Here is a 14,467-nt window from a genome sequence, read left to right on the forward strand (position 1 = left end):
TATGCAAAACTATCGACATTGAAGTTATAGAAAGTGATACCTATATTTATTGCATCTATGAATGAAATTCAAAATTTTTCAAAAAATGTAAGGAATAACAAACTACCTTTAATGAGTGAATGAATGATGTCAAAAAACAAACATCTAATATCTAATAAGTAATCGAACTAGAGAATATTTAAAAAATTAATGATTTACAGAATTGGTTATCTGCAGAAAAATTGTATAAATTCTACAATACAAAAAGCCAATAGATATGAGAAATCGGATAATTTAAAGAAAGTTCAATTTTACTGATTTACAATTTACTTATGTCACATGAAAGTTCTCAAAATTTTTAATCAATTTAATAGATAAATTTTTTTTAAATGACATTACAAAATTGATTATTTACACGTTAAGTTTCGTAAAATTTTGCAAACTTTCACTTTATCAAAGAATATCTAGATAAACACAACAATTGAAATTGTAGTTAGAAGTTAGTAAAAAGAGAAGCATCCTTTTTTGTCATATCATTATTATCAAAGAAAAAAAAATATTCCGTGATTAACATAAGAATTAATAGCCGGAATAGTAATAAACGAGACTTTTTTCACAGTCGAATAAACACCATTAAAATCGCTCATCATTTTTCGCACATCTATCATGTTACCTGTGCGTTTCGTAGTGTTTCAGTTCTCGCAGTAGAAGAAACAGTCTTTTCCGTCGAGGGGTAATCCTCGAGGATAGTCCTTGACTGCGATACACCAGTGTGGCCAGTCTGGAGTACCGAAGTTAGTTTGCATTCGATATAAATACCAAAAAGTTAGAATCAACAACGTATAATAAACCATTTAAATTTTTCATTTGTGCTCTGATTTATTCTGATACTGTGATTATTTTAAATATGTGAAAAAACACGAAAATGAAAAACACGACAGTGAACAATTTTGAAAACACGAAAAAAATCGATTATTTTTTCTCTCAAATAAGATATAAATATTTGATATAAAATTTTCCCTTCATTCAGCTATTGGATTTAAGATAACGAAAACAAAGGTATAATCGCATATAGAGGATGTACTTTTCAAAATAAATTTTGTTAGAAATTGAATTATTATTTAGAAAAATTTAGCTAGATCTCAATTTACAGAATGAAGATAGTAGACTCAACGACATATTAAAAATTAATCTACAAGAACAATAAATTTTAAGCTAAAATTCTAGTGAGATTAAATAACAACCTTTAGTTTAATTAGACAACGGCACAAAAGAGCAAAGTGTAGTGAGTAGTTTTAGAATTTTAATTATGTAGAATTAGAAAGTAATAAAATCTTACGATAAAACTACTAATAAAAATAGTCCTTGAAAACAAAGTTAATTCAAATCGTGCATTGTTAACAAATTTTAATACTTGCTATAAATGTTAGAGTTATTGATAAATATTTTTGAAATAAATAAAGAAAACTAATAATAAAATAATGAAAAAGGCAATGCTGCATTTTATATCTTTTATATACTGGAAAGGTATTCATGGTTAGTTGTTTTTTATCAGAAAATTTTCTGATATTATTTACTCTTACTCGAGTCACGAATAAACCTTGTCCAGAATATTATGAGTAAAAGCAAGCTAAATCCTGTGATTAAAATCCAATCTGAATTTTAAGTGAAAAATTTGCAAGCAAAATATAACTTAAATATTCATATCTGGTAGCTAATAAATTTGTACTAAACTGTTGCATGAATTAATATACGTTAATAAGCTATTAATTAAAATAATTGAGACGTAATTACTTTTGTCGAAGGTGGTCCGGAAGAAGGAACATCGTGATCTGCGAGTATAGAGGAATTGTTCTCATCTACAATAATAACTTCGTATTCACCGTCATCTTGTGATTCAGACTGACTCATAATACCGCTGCTCTCTGTAAAATAATATGATTATGTTAGCTATAATGTAATCTGCCGGCAGAATTAATCAATTCGTAAATTAAAATCATGCCATAAAAAGTGAAAATAAAATGAATCTTCCCTCATTATCGGCAATAATCAACTACTTTCTTGATCAATTGTAATATTCGTCAAATGAGGGGAGCATTATAAAATAATCATATGAAACGGGGATAGGACGTAACTTCGTGTGGTGCAAACGCAAAAAAAGCTCCTTCAATAGTCAGGATTGGACACAATTTTTCTTTTTTTTTTTACAGTGCATAATTTTTTCAATCGGGGTATGACGATGTATTATTTGTAACAAATTGTAAACATGATTTACAACAATGTCTCAAAATTTTGAGAAAAAACATCCTAGAAGCGAACAATTTCAGATATCCGTTGCATCCGATAAACATTATGAGAAAAAATAGAAATTACACCAAATTAAATCAAAATACAATTGCTGGGGAAAAATCATGTTTTCAACATTTTGCTCTGGCACTATAAAACTGTCACTAATGGGGAAAAATCAAAATATGAAAATCAAAAGAAAAGTGATGGGGATTACAAGACATGCGACTATACTTAAACGAAAAAATTAACGAAAATTAATGAAAAGCTACACAACAAGGACACAACACTGGTCTAAAAATGCAAGCAAATGAAAGGATGCATAAATTACCTTGCATACCGTAACCAGAATTTCTATGATAGATATTTCGGGGCTGGTCGATATGCTTTTGCAGAGCATGATGATGGTTGTTGTTATTATGATGATGATAATGATGATGGCGATGATAATTGTAATTATTCGAGTGGTAATTATGATGATTGCTATAGTGATTGGGAATGTAATAGCCGGCGGCGGCCGAGGAATTGTTAGCCTGCCGACGCCGGCGGAGTAGGGCTTGCTCGGAGGCCTGCGGTAGCGGCGGGTGCTCGTGGTGGTGCTGGCTCACGTGGTGGTTGGCGTGCGCGTTCGCGTTTGGATGGGACCCTGGGAGGAACTGAGGATACACGTGGTGCGACCATTGCGGGAACAAGGGCCGACCTCCTCCGCCACTGTTCCCATCCCCTGCGGACAACCACATTTGCACACATGTTACTCTCTCCCTCTATCTCGCTATCTCCCTTTCTACTTTATAGGTTTGCTACAAATTATCCACAGGCTGCCAGAGCTAAGTCAGCTATCAACTATAAAGCTTTACATATTGGTTTCTAAGGCTCGTTGCATTCTCGACTTTTTCAAGTTCTTGCTTTGCGTAAATTTCAACACTACGCATAGTATCGTGTTTTTTTTTCACGAAATCTACCTTGTCGACATCGAGAATTTTCAATGCATTATCGAGTTCAAAAGTGGACAAATGATGGAGAAGCTCATGTTTGAAATGTTGCAAGGTTATTAAGATGCTAATAATTAAAAAGAATCTGCATTATTTTTGAATGGAATTTTTCATTAGATTCAAGACAAGAAACTGCTATTTCAACGCCATCTATTACGGCTGCTGCAAACAAGAATTTGCAATCGATACTTGCAAATGCAAGTTTTATAGAAACTTTATTATTTCAAAAGAAAAGCTTTTTGGTTCGATTTACACGTTACAGATTCATTAATTTTTAGTTTTATACATTAATATTTTCGACGACTATTCATACTTCACTTAAAATTGATTGCATAATAGTAAGACTTTTAAAATTAGGATTCATACATTTTTTAGAGAAGGTACTAATATCATATTCCTTTCAGTTGTACATAAATTTTTTATAAAACTTCTGATCATAGATGAACTACAAGAAAGATTTTACCAATTGATTTTGTAGTAAGAGTAGCATGATTTGTATTCAATTCGTCTGTAGGTTTTTTGTACTTTGAAGCGTTCGTGACTCAAATAAACGATTTCTACAATTTTTTCAATAATGCTATATGGATTCATAACACATTGAACATCGATTGAATAATTTACTAATGGTTTTAGTTAAGTACAGTTATCCGAATGAACGGTTAAAATTGTTTTAAAATTTTAAACATTAAATGAGGGAGTTGTGATATCAATTAAAAATACTATCATGTGATGGTAATAATTTTTCAATTTTTTTAACCATGCAATGCTTTTTTAAAATGTTTTTAGCGGTGCAACATTTTGAAAACTATTGAAAAAAACTAAAACTCCATTCATATATCATAAAACTTGCAACAAGTAAACGCATATCATTATGCACCAAGGAATTTTTTCCATTAACTATTAATTCAATGGAGTATTTGTATGACATCGCGAGATATTAAATATTAGTCGAGTTTTCAATGAATAACATTTAAAAAGAGTAAATCGATAAATTTACAGACCTTGAGGGCTACCTGATCTCATATTCGCTCCGTTTGTTTGTATTGCAGGAACTGGACTTGGAAGTCGTTGAGAAACGGGCGGTTCTAAAATGTCTCGATATTTTGATACCATTAAAACAGAGATGAAGTAAACTATCGCAAGGGACAAAAATTGAGCCTGCTTGGTTTCTTCCTGTAATTTTCAAAAAAGTTTAAATTAAAAATGTATACAATTCATTCGATTTTAAAGTACGGTAGTGTAATTTATCTTACAACATCTCTGTAAATAACAGCACGCAATCGATTGACATCCATATCTTGTAAAAGCTTTTCAGGATCTTTTACAGGGCTAAGTTGATTCGCCAAATTATCTACTACCGTCTGAAAATAGTAATTTAGTAAGAAAAAATATTATAAAATTTCAAGTGAGAAACGAAAAATTGCTCTGATGTTCCTCTGTAGTTTTAAATAATTTTTTGTATTTTTAAAAAAATGACTATAAATATTGTTTTTCTAGCTTGAAAAAGTTAATCTTGGAAGAATTGAAATTTAATCTATTATTATTATTATCAATTCCATAAACTATTCAAAAGCAACTATAACAATCATATAAATTACGTGAATATGTGCAGTCACACATATGCATAATCAATGCCGTACTTAATGCATAATTTATGCTAAGATTCACAATCTACATTAAATAGTTTATCATACAAAGCAACAAAAAATGTTATATTTTTATAACTTGCATTTAGTTCAACCAGACTGACTTTTTTTTATAATTCTGTTTTAACACTGTTTTCAATGGTTCAAGTTTTCTGATGTAGAGTATTCTAGTCTGTATTCTACGTACCTTTGGTGAGGTTTGGGCTCCACGAATAAGTGATTGTATGTGCTGTGATTTGTTACTAGTACCAATTTGTCGACCTAACATGCTGTATGTTCTGCCACGTTCTTTACACTCTAAGCAGTTTCTAACGGCACAAGTACAGACCTAAACAAGCATTTTTTTTATCGAAAATTATGTGGAAAAGTGTTCTCAAAAATAGTATCTCAGTTATTTTTTGCGACAAAAATACATAATGCTTATAAAAAATTGTATTTGTTGAAAGACCGTGTACATTAAGTTGTAGTATTCAAAAATATTGTCTTCGTTATTAAAAAATTGATCTTTTTGATTATTTAAAAACTAGCCTAATTAAATAATATTACTAATAATCTCATCTATTCTACAAAACTCTTATTTTCTTGCATATAAAAAAATGCTCTAGTGTAATGAAATACTTATGATCTAAGTAATCATTTATGTGCTTGGAGCATTACTTCGTTTCTAAGAAGTTTTCCTGAGTTGTTGGTTTTACAGGTTTCTGATTATGAAGTGGTTATTGTTAAATATTTCATTAGAGCTTTTAAAATAAAATATTTTAGCATTATCAATTATACGCTATAATCACTATCTAACACGGTTATAAATTAACTTTTTATACAAACCAATCGTAAACACTGTCTCAGTATTCCACCACTGGACATATTTTTTTCGGCTTCCAATTCTCCAAAATTTAAAGAGCTTGCAAAAATAAGCACGTCTGCCATATTAACTAATCTTTGGAGAAAAGAAACTGCAACTTCAATTGGCATTCCCTGAGTGGGCTCAATTACGTCCATTTCACTCTAAAAATTTAATTATGTATTAAATTATTATTTTAACATTTGAATTTTAAGAAATTAATATTTTATAAACTTTACTAACATTTGGCGATGTAGCTGAGGCAAGTAATGGCAAAAGACCACCACAGGCTATTATCAAGTTATCTGCGAGTTGGGAGATCAAGTGCACTGTATTAACAACGAATATGGCATTATCACTGCTATTAACAAAGTCCAGGACTGATTTGGTTGAATGGCTGTAAAAATTAACATAGATTAATAAAATGTATACTTAAAGCAGCGTGAAAGCAACATTATAAACTTCAAATAATAGTGCGTTGATATGATATCAGTAAAGCTTTTGTTTTATATACCTTCTCCAAACTTGAATGTCAGTTTCCAATGAAAATAGTACATCTGATAAAAGCCTTTGGTGAATATAAGACCATTTGAATTCAGGTATTCTAAAAGGTGGCCTTGATGGCCCTGGACTAAACATAGGTCTAGTGGATGGATTGACTGATTTAGGTTTTGACTCTGCAAAAAAACGGAAATAAAATTTTCATGAGTACTGAAATGTTAACAAATTAAGAAATTGGGTGACTACATGAAAATTAACGCACCAAAGTGATTCGGTTCGACTTGCGTTGAAGTAGAGGCACTCCTTGGTCTTTTTTGTAATGAGGGATCTTTTTCTGGGGATTCTGAAACGTCGTCGAGATTGTTGGATTCTCCTTGCAGATTTTCCGTCGACACATTGGGTAAACTGGCTCTGCGCCGGTGTATGTCGTTGTCGAGAGCGTGATTCGCGTTACACGCACCGGCCTCCGCGAGATTATCCTTATCAACTACGTCGTTCTGTGGCACAGTAATATCGTCACTCAAATTTTGAGCGGATGCGTCGCAGACCGTCGATATTGTCGGAATTGGATCCTTGGCGTTTGGCACTTGAGTCTCGCTATCTACAGAACTTGGAGTTTCATTTTCTTTACAACTGCTACATAGGTCGCTAGTAAATACGCTTTCGGGCTCTTCAGCTTGCTCTTCAACTTTTTCTACGACTTCTTCATCTTCTAAATGAGTAGAAATAGAATTGGACGGTTCCAGGCTATTGCTCTCCTCACTTACTTCTTTGTTGTCATTACCATTAATAACAGCACTTATTTCATTTATTTGTACCTCCGACGAAGTTGCAGTTTCAGCTTCCTCGATCAAGTCGTTCGATTTTTCCAATTGATCTTCTGAATCTTTTAATTTGATTTCTGGTTCAAGTTCAGTTTTGGATTCAGCCGGTTCGGTATTAATATCAGTATCTGCTACTTTTGATTCATCTTCACAGGGCTCAGGTTTCTCCTCAACTTTAGCAGTTTCATCGACAGTTTTTGCATCGTCTAGCTTGTCTTCAACCACATCTGCGCATTCAAGGACGTCAGCAGGTTGTGTCTCGGAGGCTTCGCTGTTCTTCACAACACTCTCGGTATCGGTCTCATTCGTTTGAGCAGGGACTACGGGAATTTCGTCATCATTCTCGTTCACAGTGGTTTGCTCTACAACGGTAATCTCCTCGGATTGATCGAAACTTTTCTGGGGCTTGAGCTCGTCCGACTCGGCAAGTTTTTCCGACGAGTCCGCTGCGACGAGCTCTTGATCGATTTCAGCCTTGTCTTCGATCGAAGTGTGACTATCGTCGTTGGCGTCTGCCTCGACCAGCGCAGGACTGTCAGGCTTATTAACATCACTGAGGACATCGCTGGAGCTCGCGATCGATGCGACCTCGCTGGTCTCTTGAGTCGTCTGCTGGGACAGCTCGCTGACGGCCTCTTCCGGAATGGTAGTCGGTGTTTCGGCGCGTGCATGTTGGGAGGCAACGTCAAGTTTATCCGTAGCCGATCGCGGTTCCGGTGTCACGGGCTCGCTGGATTGCTCAGCGGCCTCGCCGCAGAGTTTGCTGCGCGGCGCCACTATTGCTGGGCTGCCGTCGCTCTCCGTATTGTCCATCGAGTTGAGGTCGCAACTGCATGTCTCGTCCATTCGATCGCTCGACTCTATCGCGTCGTATTCCTGCGCAAACACATGCGGTTTTGGATTAGCAAAGCCATTGAGCCACTCGCTCGGAAGTATGTGTATGTGTGCGCGCAGCGCAGGCAATCGTTTCGTACGTACCTTGTAATGATTGTCGGCGGGATTTATCTCGCGGTTTTGGTCGTTAGCCCACTGAGCGGGACGGGCATAACCATTGCTAACGGCGTGTTGCTGCTGCTGCTGTTGATCCCAGCCGGATATCGTGCTGATTGGCCTCTGCTGCCTCACTTCCGGATCTGTGATGTTATCCGAGCGCTGTCTCTCGTAGTGCTCGTACATTTGAGCGAATTGCAACTTGAATTCCTCGTAGGATACCTAGTCAAAGTCAACGTTCAAGTAGCTTATATTTTTGTCATTTAAAAATTTCGGAAAGTTGAAAATCACCGATTAATTAATTTCAAAAATACGTGTGATATTCATTAACAAAGTATATCAAACCGTGTACCTTTGAATGCACGATAGCAAGAGTATCCACCCACACCCGCCAGCCTCCGTATTCATGCTTTATCGCGTGGTGCAGTAACATCCGGAACAACGAATATACCATGTCCGATATTTTTTGCTCCTCTGTGTTTTTCGGGTGTATGTACGCCATAGCTATGAGCCACTCCTGCCAGACAGACATTTGCAAAACAGTCCGTCGATTCTCTCGATTGTTGTTGCAAAGCAGTGTCATGTCCGACAGGAATAATTTTTTCACGTCAAGTAGTTGTTCCGTTTGTTTCGATTGTCTAATTAATGTAGCGACGACTTTTAAAATCACTGAAAAGGTAATTTATGAAATTTAGTCTTTGTAAATTCATTGTTTCAAACAAAAACCTTAATATAACTTACTCGGATTTTCTAAACGATAGTGTGATTCTGGCTCTGGATGTCTGGTATAAAGAATTTGTTGACTGATATGCTCTGTCATTATCTAGAAAAGTTTTTTTTTAATTATTAATTATTGTAACAATGATTTGAAGCATTCAAATTCTGTAGATTGAAGGTGATAAAAAACTCAGTACTTACTTCGTACAGTACATTGTAGGTTGGTAAAGTGAGGGTTTCTTCATTTAGTAGCAGCCTTTCAGCTAGCAACGTGTATAAATTATGTGGGCTCATTACGTCGTATTTTCTTCTGGAAGTTACGGCAAGTTAGTACTAGTTGAAGCATTTTTCGCGGTACATTTACACGTTCTTATGTTTAGTACTTACTTGTGAGTGCTGCGACTAAGGAAAAAGCCTAAAAGTTTGAGTGCTTGTAGCCTAATCAATTGACTTTCAGCCGCCAATAATTTAAATATTGTCCTGACACCCTGTTTGGCATCGAAAGCTGGAACCATCGAAGACGGTTGCTCGGACATTAAAGATATCAACATTTGTAGAACGTCGTGCAAGTTTTCGTCCTATTACAAAAAATAATCAGTTGCTTAGTAAATTAGTTGATGCTTTGCTTTGGTGAAACTTGATGTCGGATATTTTCAATACCTCGTGCATCGTGGTCAAATAATTTAAAATGCTTTGTAGTTCATCGTCTTTTACGCCATTACCAATCATTATTAATTGCTTCAAAAAAAGTAAAATATAAGAGCGAATAGTTAAAATATCCTTTTGTTGCGGCCTGGGTCCATCTGCAATTCAAAAATAAAATTTATAAAATATGCATGACCTTTAGAAAAAGGTCTAATCCAATTAGTACACAAGTTTCGTTAAAGTTATAATATTTAAAAAAAAAATTATTTTTCATACAAAATTTCAAAGAATAAATTTTGAGTTGAAATTTTATACTTTATTTTTTAAAAGTAATATAAAATAATTTTAATGCAATTTTTTTATACTTTATATTTGTCACATAATGTAACTATGCACGAGATACATTTGCATGAATCCATTAATCTATATGATGAGATAAATATAAAATGTATACATTTTATATGCAACGCGATATAATTCGGTTTAAATATTAATTGAGATAATTGAAGATAACTAATTATAATCTGCCTCGCGTTCGATTCGTTTCCCGAGGGTGAAGCAAGATAAAATATCAGTTATGTTACCAGGCGCGCTGTATTAAAATCGATTGAAAGTGCGAGCACGAAAATTCATTGAATTCATTGACTGCGCCATTCGAAAAATTCGGAACGAGCGTAAATAATGTGTAAAATGCAAATCCGAACTGTGTTACGCAGTATATGAACGGCACTGCGAGGGTGACTTTTATTCTCAACGACTGCAATACGGGAGCGGGCGCAAAGAGTAATTACACTCGGCCTACAACATGGCAAAAAAGTGAAAAAGCTTCAGGAACATGTGCAGTGTATATACCTAGACCCTTGGGGGTGATGCCGCTTTTGTTGCGCGGGCTCGCCACCCAGTAATAGTACTTGAGCGTATGGACGGTCTGCAAGACGGTGGAGACCCGCCGCACGTTCGAGTAAATCTGCGTGTCGCTCAAGAACTCGGTCGCCAGGTACGAGTAGAGCCTCGTTTGCACGGGCGCAGGTGTGTAGATCCAGAGGGCAGGATTGAAGAGCACGTGATCCAGCAGCTGCCATACCAGGTATGAAAAATAAAAGTTCTATATCACCATGGGGTGCCGCCTGTCTGTTCCCCGGGACGCATCAATCTTTTCCCGACTTTTCAACTCACTCCTTTTATGTGTACGTACGGATATGCTCTTCTATCTGCTTGCTTGCTTGCTTACTACTACTACAACTACTAACGCGGCTTTTGCCTTTTCATGCGCGAGCTCAAACTTTTTGCTGCTATCTTCATTTCCATCAGAATTTTATGTGATTTTTTTTATTTGAAATTTTTCAGGAAAACTTTGCATTTTTCCGCTGAGCTTTGCATAATTCAACGTTGCGCGCTTGATTCAAAAGATAAAGATAGCTTTGACACGTACCAAAAAGCTCGCAGAAATTGAAAACACAAATTCTGTTGATAAAGCTTTTATTTTCAAGCTTATACTACTGTTCGAATAACTTATTTGGAAAATTAAAATACGCGAAACGTTGTTCTGGAGTGAATTCAAAAGCCGGTAGAGATTACACGTGATCCGTAAAAAACCATTTACCAATAAAATAAATAGCCTGATGTTAAAAAGATTAAAAAAACAAAGTTGGTCATTACGATGAAGGGTTTAATAAAACATTTATTTAATGAACTCATGGAAAATGAAAATGACCCATTAATATTCATGTTTATCTACATGTTTTTATTTTGTGCTCCGCCAAATACTTAATATAATAAACTTTATTGCATGCATATATCAACTCAATGAATGCGTAATCAATATTTTTGTTTCACTTTGTGAAAAATTATTTCTGCACGAGATTTCCAGTCAAAGAAACATGAAAATAACAAACTTTATGGTCGCTGATTCTAGCATGTGTTTTTGAAACAGCGCTGTGCTATATATTGTTTAAAATGTTGAAATACCTGTTTTAGCAGAAGATCGCTGTTAGCGCTGTGGCACGTAACCAGATGTTTCGTGAGCTCGAGAAAAGAGGTGAGGACCTCCGTGGTAAGGTGTTCGCGGCTCGCTCTTTGAAGCATGAAACTTATTACGAGGAAACCTCTGTTCTGCACCATGTGCTGCTGAACAGTTTGGGAGCTTTCGACTAGATCGCATATGAATCCGAGTAGTTTTGAGCTGCGTTTAATCGCATAAATTAATCCAAGAGTCGGAGTCGGCGAAATTTTAAAATATTACGTTTACTCACCATAAAGTAGGATCGCGCTTAATATCATTTGGCGCGATGCAATCATAAGGCATATCCAATTGTGAGAATAAAGGAAAGAGTACTTGAATTCCGCCGATGGAGTTCAGAGTGCTATGTATGGAGTGCGTAATTACAGCTTTAACTTCCTGCAATCATTAAAAATCCATTTTATGGGACATTCATTACATAAAAAAAAAGTACGAGACGCACAGTAAGATTTGTATAGATATTTTTCGACCCACCTGCAACATCAAGGCGTGTGGAGTATGTACAAAGTAAGAAACGTTGCCTTTGGGAGCACTTTGCAGACACAGTTGCGAGTCCGTTGCGACGGGATTATACATGAACATAATTGCGTTTGACAATTTTCCATCGTAAAGCACCTGCGATTAAATATAGTTAGAAAAGGTTCGTGCTGGTATTCTTGATTTATTGAGTCGAAATAATGTTATACAGAATTCACAGATGAACGAGAATTCATTTCCTAAATAGAGCAATCACCTTTTGTTTAATACAGAACGAATTTTCATGCTGGGAAGTATATTATTACAGAGAAAAAACGCAAGCAATTTCTAAATTAAAAAAAATCGTAAAATTATAATAAAAACTCCATGCACTTTGATTGAGTTTTAATAAATAGTTCAATTAATTTGTATCATTTAAATGAATATTCGATCGATTCTGTTGAACGTTCAATTTTCATTTAAAAATAATTTAAAAAATGCCTTTGTTATTATTATTATTATTATTATTATTATGTAACTAATTACGTTCATGCGTTAGTGGCAAATTAAAAGACATTGAATGATAGTCGTGAAACCCAGCTAACAAGTCGCTAATTGTTATTGGGTGCTTTACCTTTGACGAAGGTGAACTCGGTTAATAGGCGATAACGTGCTAACTTACACCATGTTATATAAGTTATTAAACAGTGGCAATTTATAAACGAAAAATGAAAAAAACGGAACGAAAATAAAAAGGAAATGCTTACAGTCATCAAACTTTGGTCCACCATGCTCGCAAGCTCCTGCTCATGACTCACCCTTTTATGATTGTCAGGTAGATTTAGATAACATTCGTTGTCGAACCGAAATTGACTCTGAAATGCAAAAACGTACGAGAACGTGGATTACGCTACACACGCGATTCTTATCGGAATTTTTTTTCCCGCCTTTGAGTGCAGCCTCGAGCACAAAACTCGAAACCAACTCACGTTTCAGTATCATATGTCCACGCTTTTACTTTTTTTGTGTGAATTCTGACAAATTTCACACGTTTCGCAGATAAAAATTGTTAAGAATGTAATACTGTTTTGATGTATTTTACCTTATATCCAGGACCTAATCTGTGCATCGCGCAAATCTGATGGGTGGTCAGCGCCTCGCTAAAGAGATAAATGGCGCTCATTTGTCCGCAAAACACGCGTTCTTCGTCTAATTCGGGTGTGGCACCGATGTAGCATTTGTCAAACGGCTGAAACGAAACGCGGCAAATAGTCAACGGTTCAAAAGAACGAAGAAAAAAAGTTGCAGACTCGAGGAAGGAAAGTGGGATACTTACATCGTTGGTAGAGACGAACCAAGCCATCTCTGTGCTCGAAGCCAATTGACCATTGACCAAGCACTTGATTTCGCTCTTTGTCCATCTATTATATATGTACACTATTGCAATCATGTACCACTGAAAATAATACATTTTACATATAAGAAAATAGATCAATTTTCTCGTCTCTCGGAGTTCAAGAAAAGTCATCATACCTTTCGCGGCTGGAATTCGTATTTGACACAGTGCTGGAAGCCCTTGCCCTTAACTTTCATCGAAGTGAGAACCAGACAATTGCCGACAAAGTGTGCCGAGTAGCCCACACCTTTAGCAGTTTTGAAACTGGAAAATATCGATTACTCCGGTTGAGAAGACGGATTTTCATCGAAAAAGAGAGCGAGCAGCTGGGTCGGGGGAAAATACAAGCGCAATTACGAATGACGGTCGCGAGGTTTCGCCCGAGTCGCTCGCAAAAAGCAGCAGTTACGCGACGACGACGAGCTGCTCAGAATGTCATTCGCGAGCAAGCAAGCATTTCACGTATTCGATTGTGGGTTATTCGCTCTCCTCGTCTCTCTCTCTCTCTCTCTGTCTCTCCTCTCTTGGAACGCACAGGGGCGAATGAATGTAGCCCGACTAATTAACGTGATTAAACAATAGGAAACAAAGCACCTGAGCTGACAGAGGGGCTGAATGAGCGAAAGAATGCCGGAGCTCCGCTAGTTGACGGCTCCAGCATATAGTCGAGGCGCGCGCGGCTCGCCCTCGACGTGTGCACATGCAGTAGTATAGTAGGTAGTTGTCCGCCCGCCGCGCGCCCGATCACCCACGTCACACGCCAGAGAGAGAGAGAGAGAGAGAGAGACTAGTTGATATCGTGCAGGTATGTAGTATGTGTGTATACGTATACTCACCAATACAGATACGGCTTCTCACGCTCGATATTAACGGAGTTGATGGGATCCAGCCTGAACCACGTCGTAAACGTGAAGCCGCTTTCGTGAGGCCATTTCGCTAATGGAGGTAGCACGATCGCCTGGACCAATGCAAATTCATTTCGTAATTCATTATAATAGTGTATATGGGTCAAAATAATACTTTTTTACAAAACCGTGCGCACGTATGTCACCGATCTTGACGCGCTTTTGGTATGTTATAGTACATGGTAAAAAGGTCCCAAAAAAAAATTTTTAGACCCCCTCCCCCCTCCTACCCCCCACTTCCGGTATAAACGTCCATTTTCGATCTATAT

The 14,467-nt window shown here is 36.3% G+C and overlaps 1 protein-coding gene across 9 annotated transcripts in view; it reads right to left on the reverse strand.

Moving 5' to 3' along the window:
- The window catches only part of LOC106650923 (neurobeachin), a 95,972-nt gene that overhangs the window by 54,414 nt on the left and 27,091 nt on the right, over window positions 1-14,467 (reverse strand). For 2 of the 9 annotated variants that reach the window (XM_023462446.1, XM_023462438.1), the window contains exons 6-30: window positions 14,130-14,251; window positions 13,431-13,557; window positions 13,234-13,353; window positions 13,000-13,146; window positions 12,665-12,772; window positions 11,916-12,056; window positions 11,674-11,819; window positions 11,390-11,603; window positions 10,274-10,496; window positions 9,437-9,579; window positions 9,164-9,354; window positions 8,978-9,086; window positions 8,801-8,882; window positions 8,412-8,728; window positions 8,048-8,281; window positions 6,508-7,945; window positions 6,259-6,421; window positions 5,988-6,141; window positions 5,729-5,908; window positions 5,091-5,231; window positions 4,511-4,618; window positions 4,259-4,430; window positions 2,597-2,989; window positions 1,774-1,904; window positions 653-760 (exon numbers count right to left, since the gene is read on the reverse strand). In XM_023462446.1, the coding sequence (XP_023318214.1) occupies window positions 653-760; window positions 1,774-1,904; window positions 2,597-2,989; window positions 4,259-4,430; window positions 4,511-4,618; window positions 5,091-5,231; window positions 5,729-5,908; window positions 5,988-6,141; window positions 6,259-6,421; window positions 6,508-7,945; window positions 8,048-8,281; window positions 8,412-8,728; window positions 8,801-8,882; window positions 8,978-9,086; window positions 9,164-9,354; window positions 9,437-9,579; window positions 10,274-10,496; window positions 11,390-11,603; window positions 11,674-11,819; window positions 11,916-12,056; window positions 12,665-12,772; window positions 13,000-13,146; window positions 13,234-13,353; window positions 13,431-13,557; window positions 14,130-14,251 (5,412 nt within the window). Of the gene's footprint in view, window positions 1-652; window positions 761-1,773; window positions 1,905-2,596; window positions 2,990-4,258; window positions 4,431-4,510; window positions 4,619-5,090; window positions 5,232-5,728; window positions 5,909-5,987; window positions 6,142-6,258; window positions 6,422-6,507; window positions 7,946-8,047; window positions 8,282-8,411; window positions 8,729-8,800; window positions 8,883-8,977; window positions 9,087-9,163; window positions 9,355-9,436; window positions 9,580-10,273; window positions 10,527-11,389; window positions 11,604-11,673; window positions 11,820-11,915; window positions 12,057-12,664; window positions 12,773-12,999; window positions 13,147-13,233; window positions 13,354-13,430; window positions 13,558-14,129; window positions 14,252-14,467 lie in introns of all 9 variants that reach the window. The other 7 variants (XM_023462439.1, XM_023462437.1, XM_023462443.1 and 4 more) reach the window with 5 other exon arrangements.

This window comes from Trichogramma pretiosum, unplaced genomic scaffold (assembly GCF_000599845.2).
Source record: "Trichogramma pretiosum strain Unisexual culture from Peru unplaced genomic scaffold, Tpre_2.0 scaffold3, whole genome shotgun sequence".
In the NCBI taxonomy this organism is placed as follows: domain Eukaryota; kingdom Metazoa; phylum Arthropoda; class Insecta; order Hymenoptera; family Trichogrammatidae; genus Trichogramma; species Trichogramma pretiosum.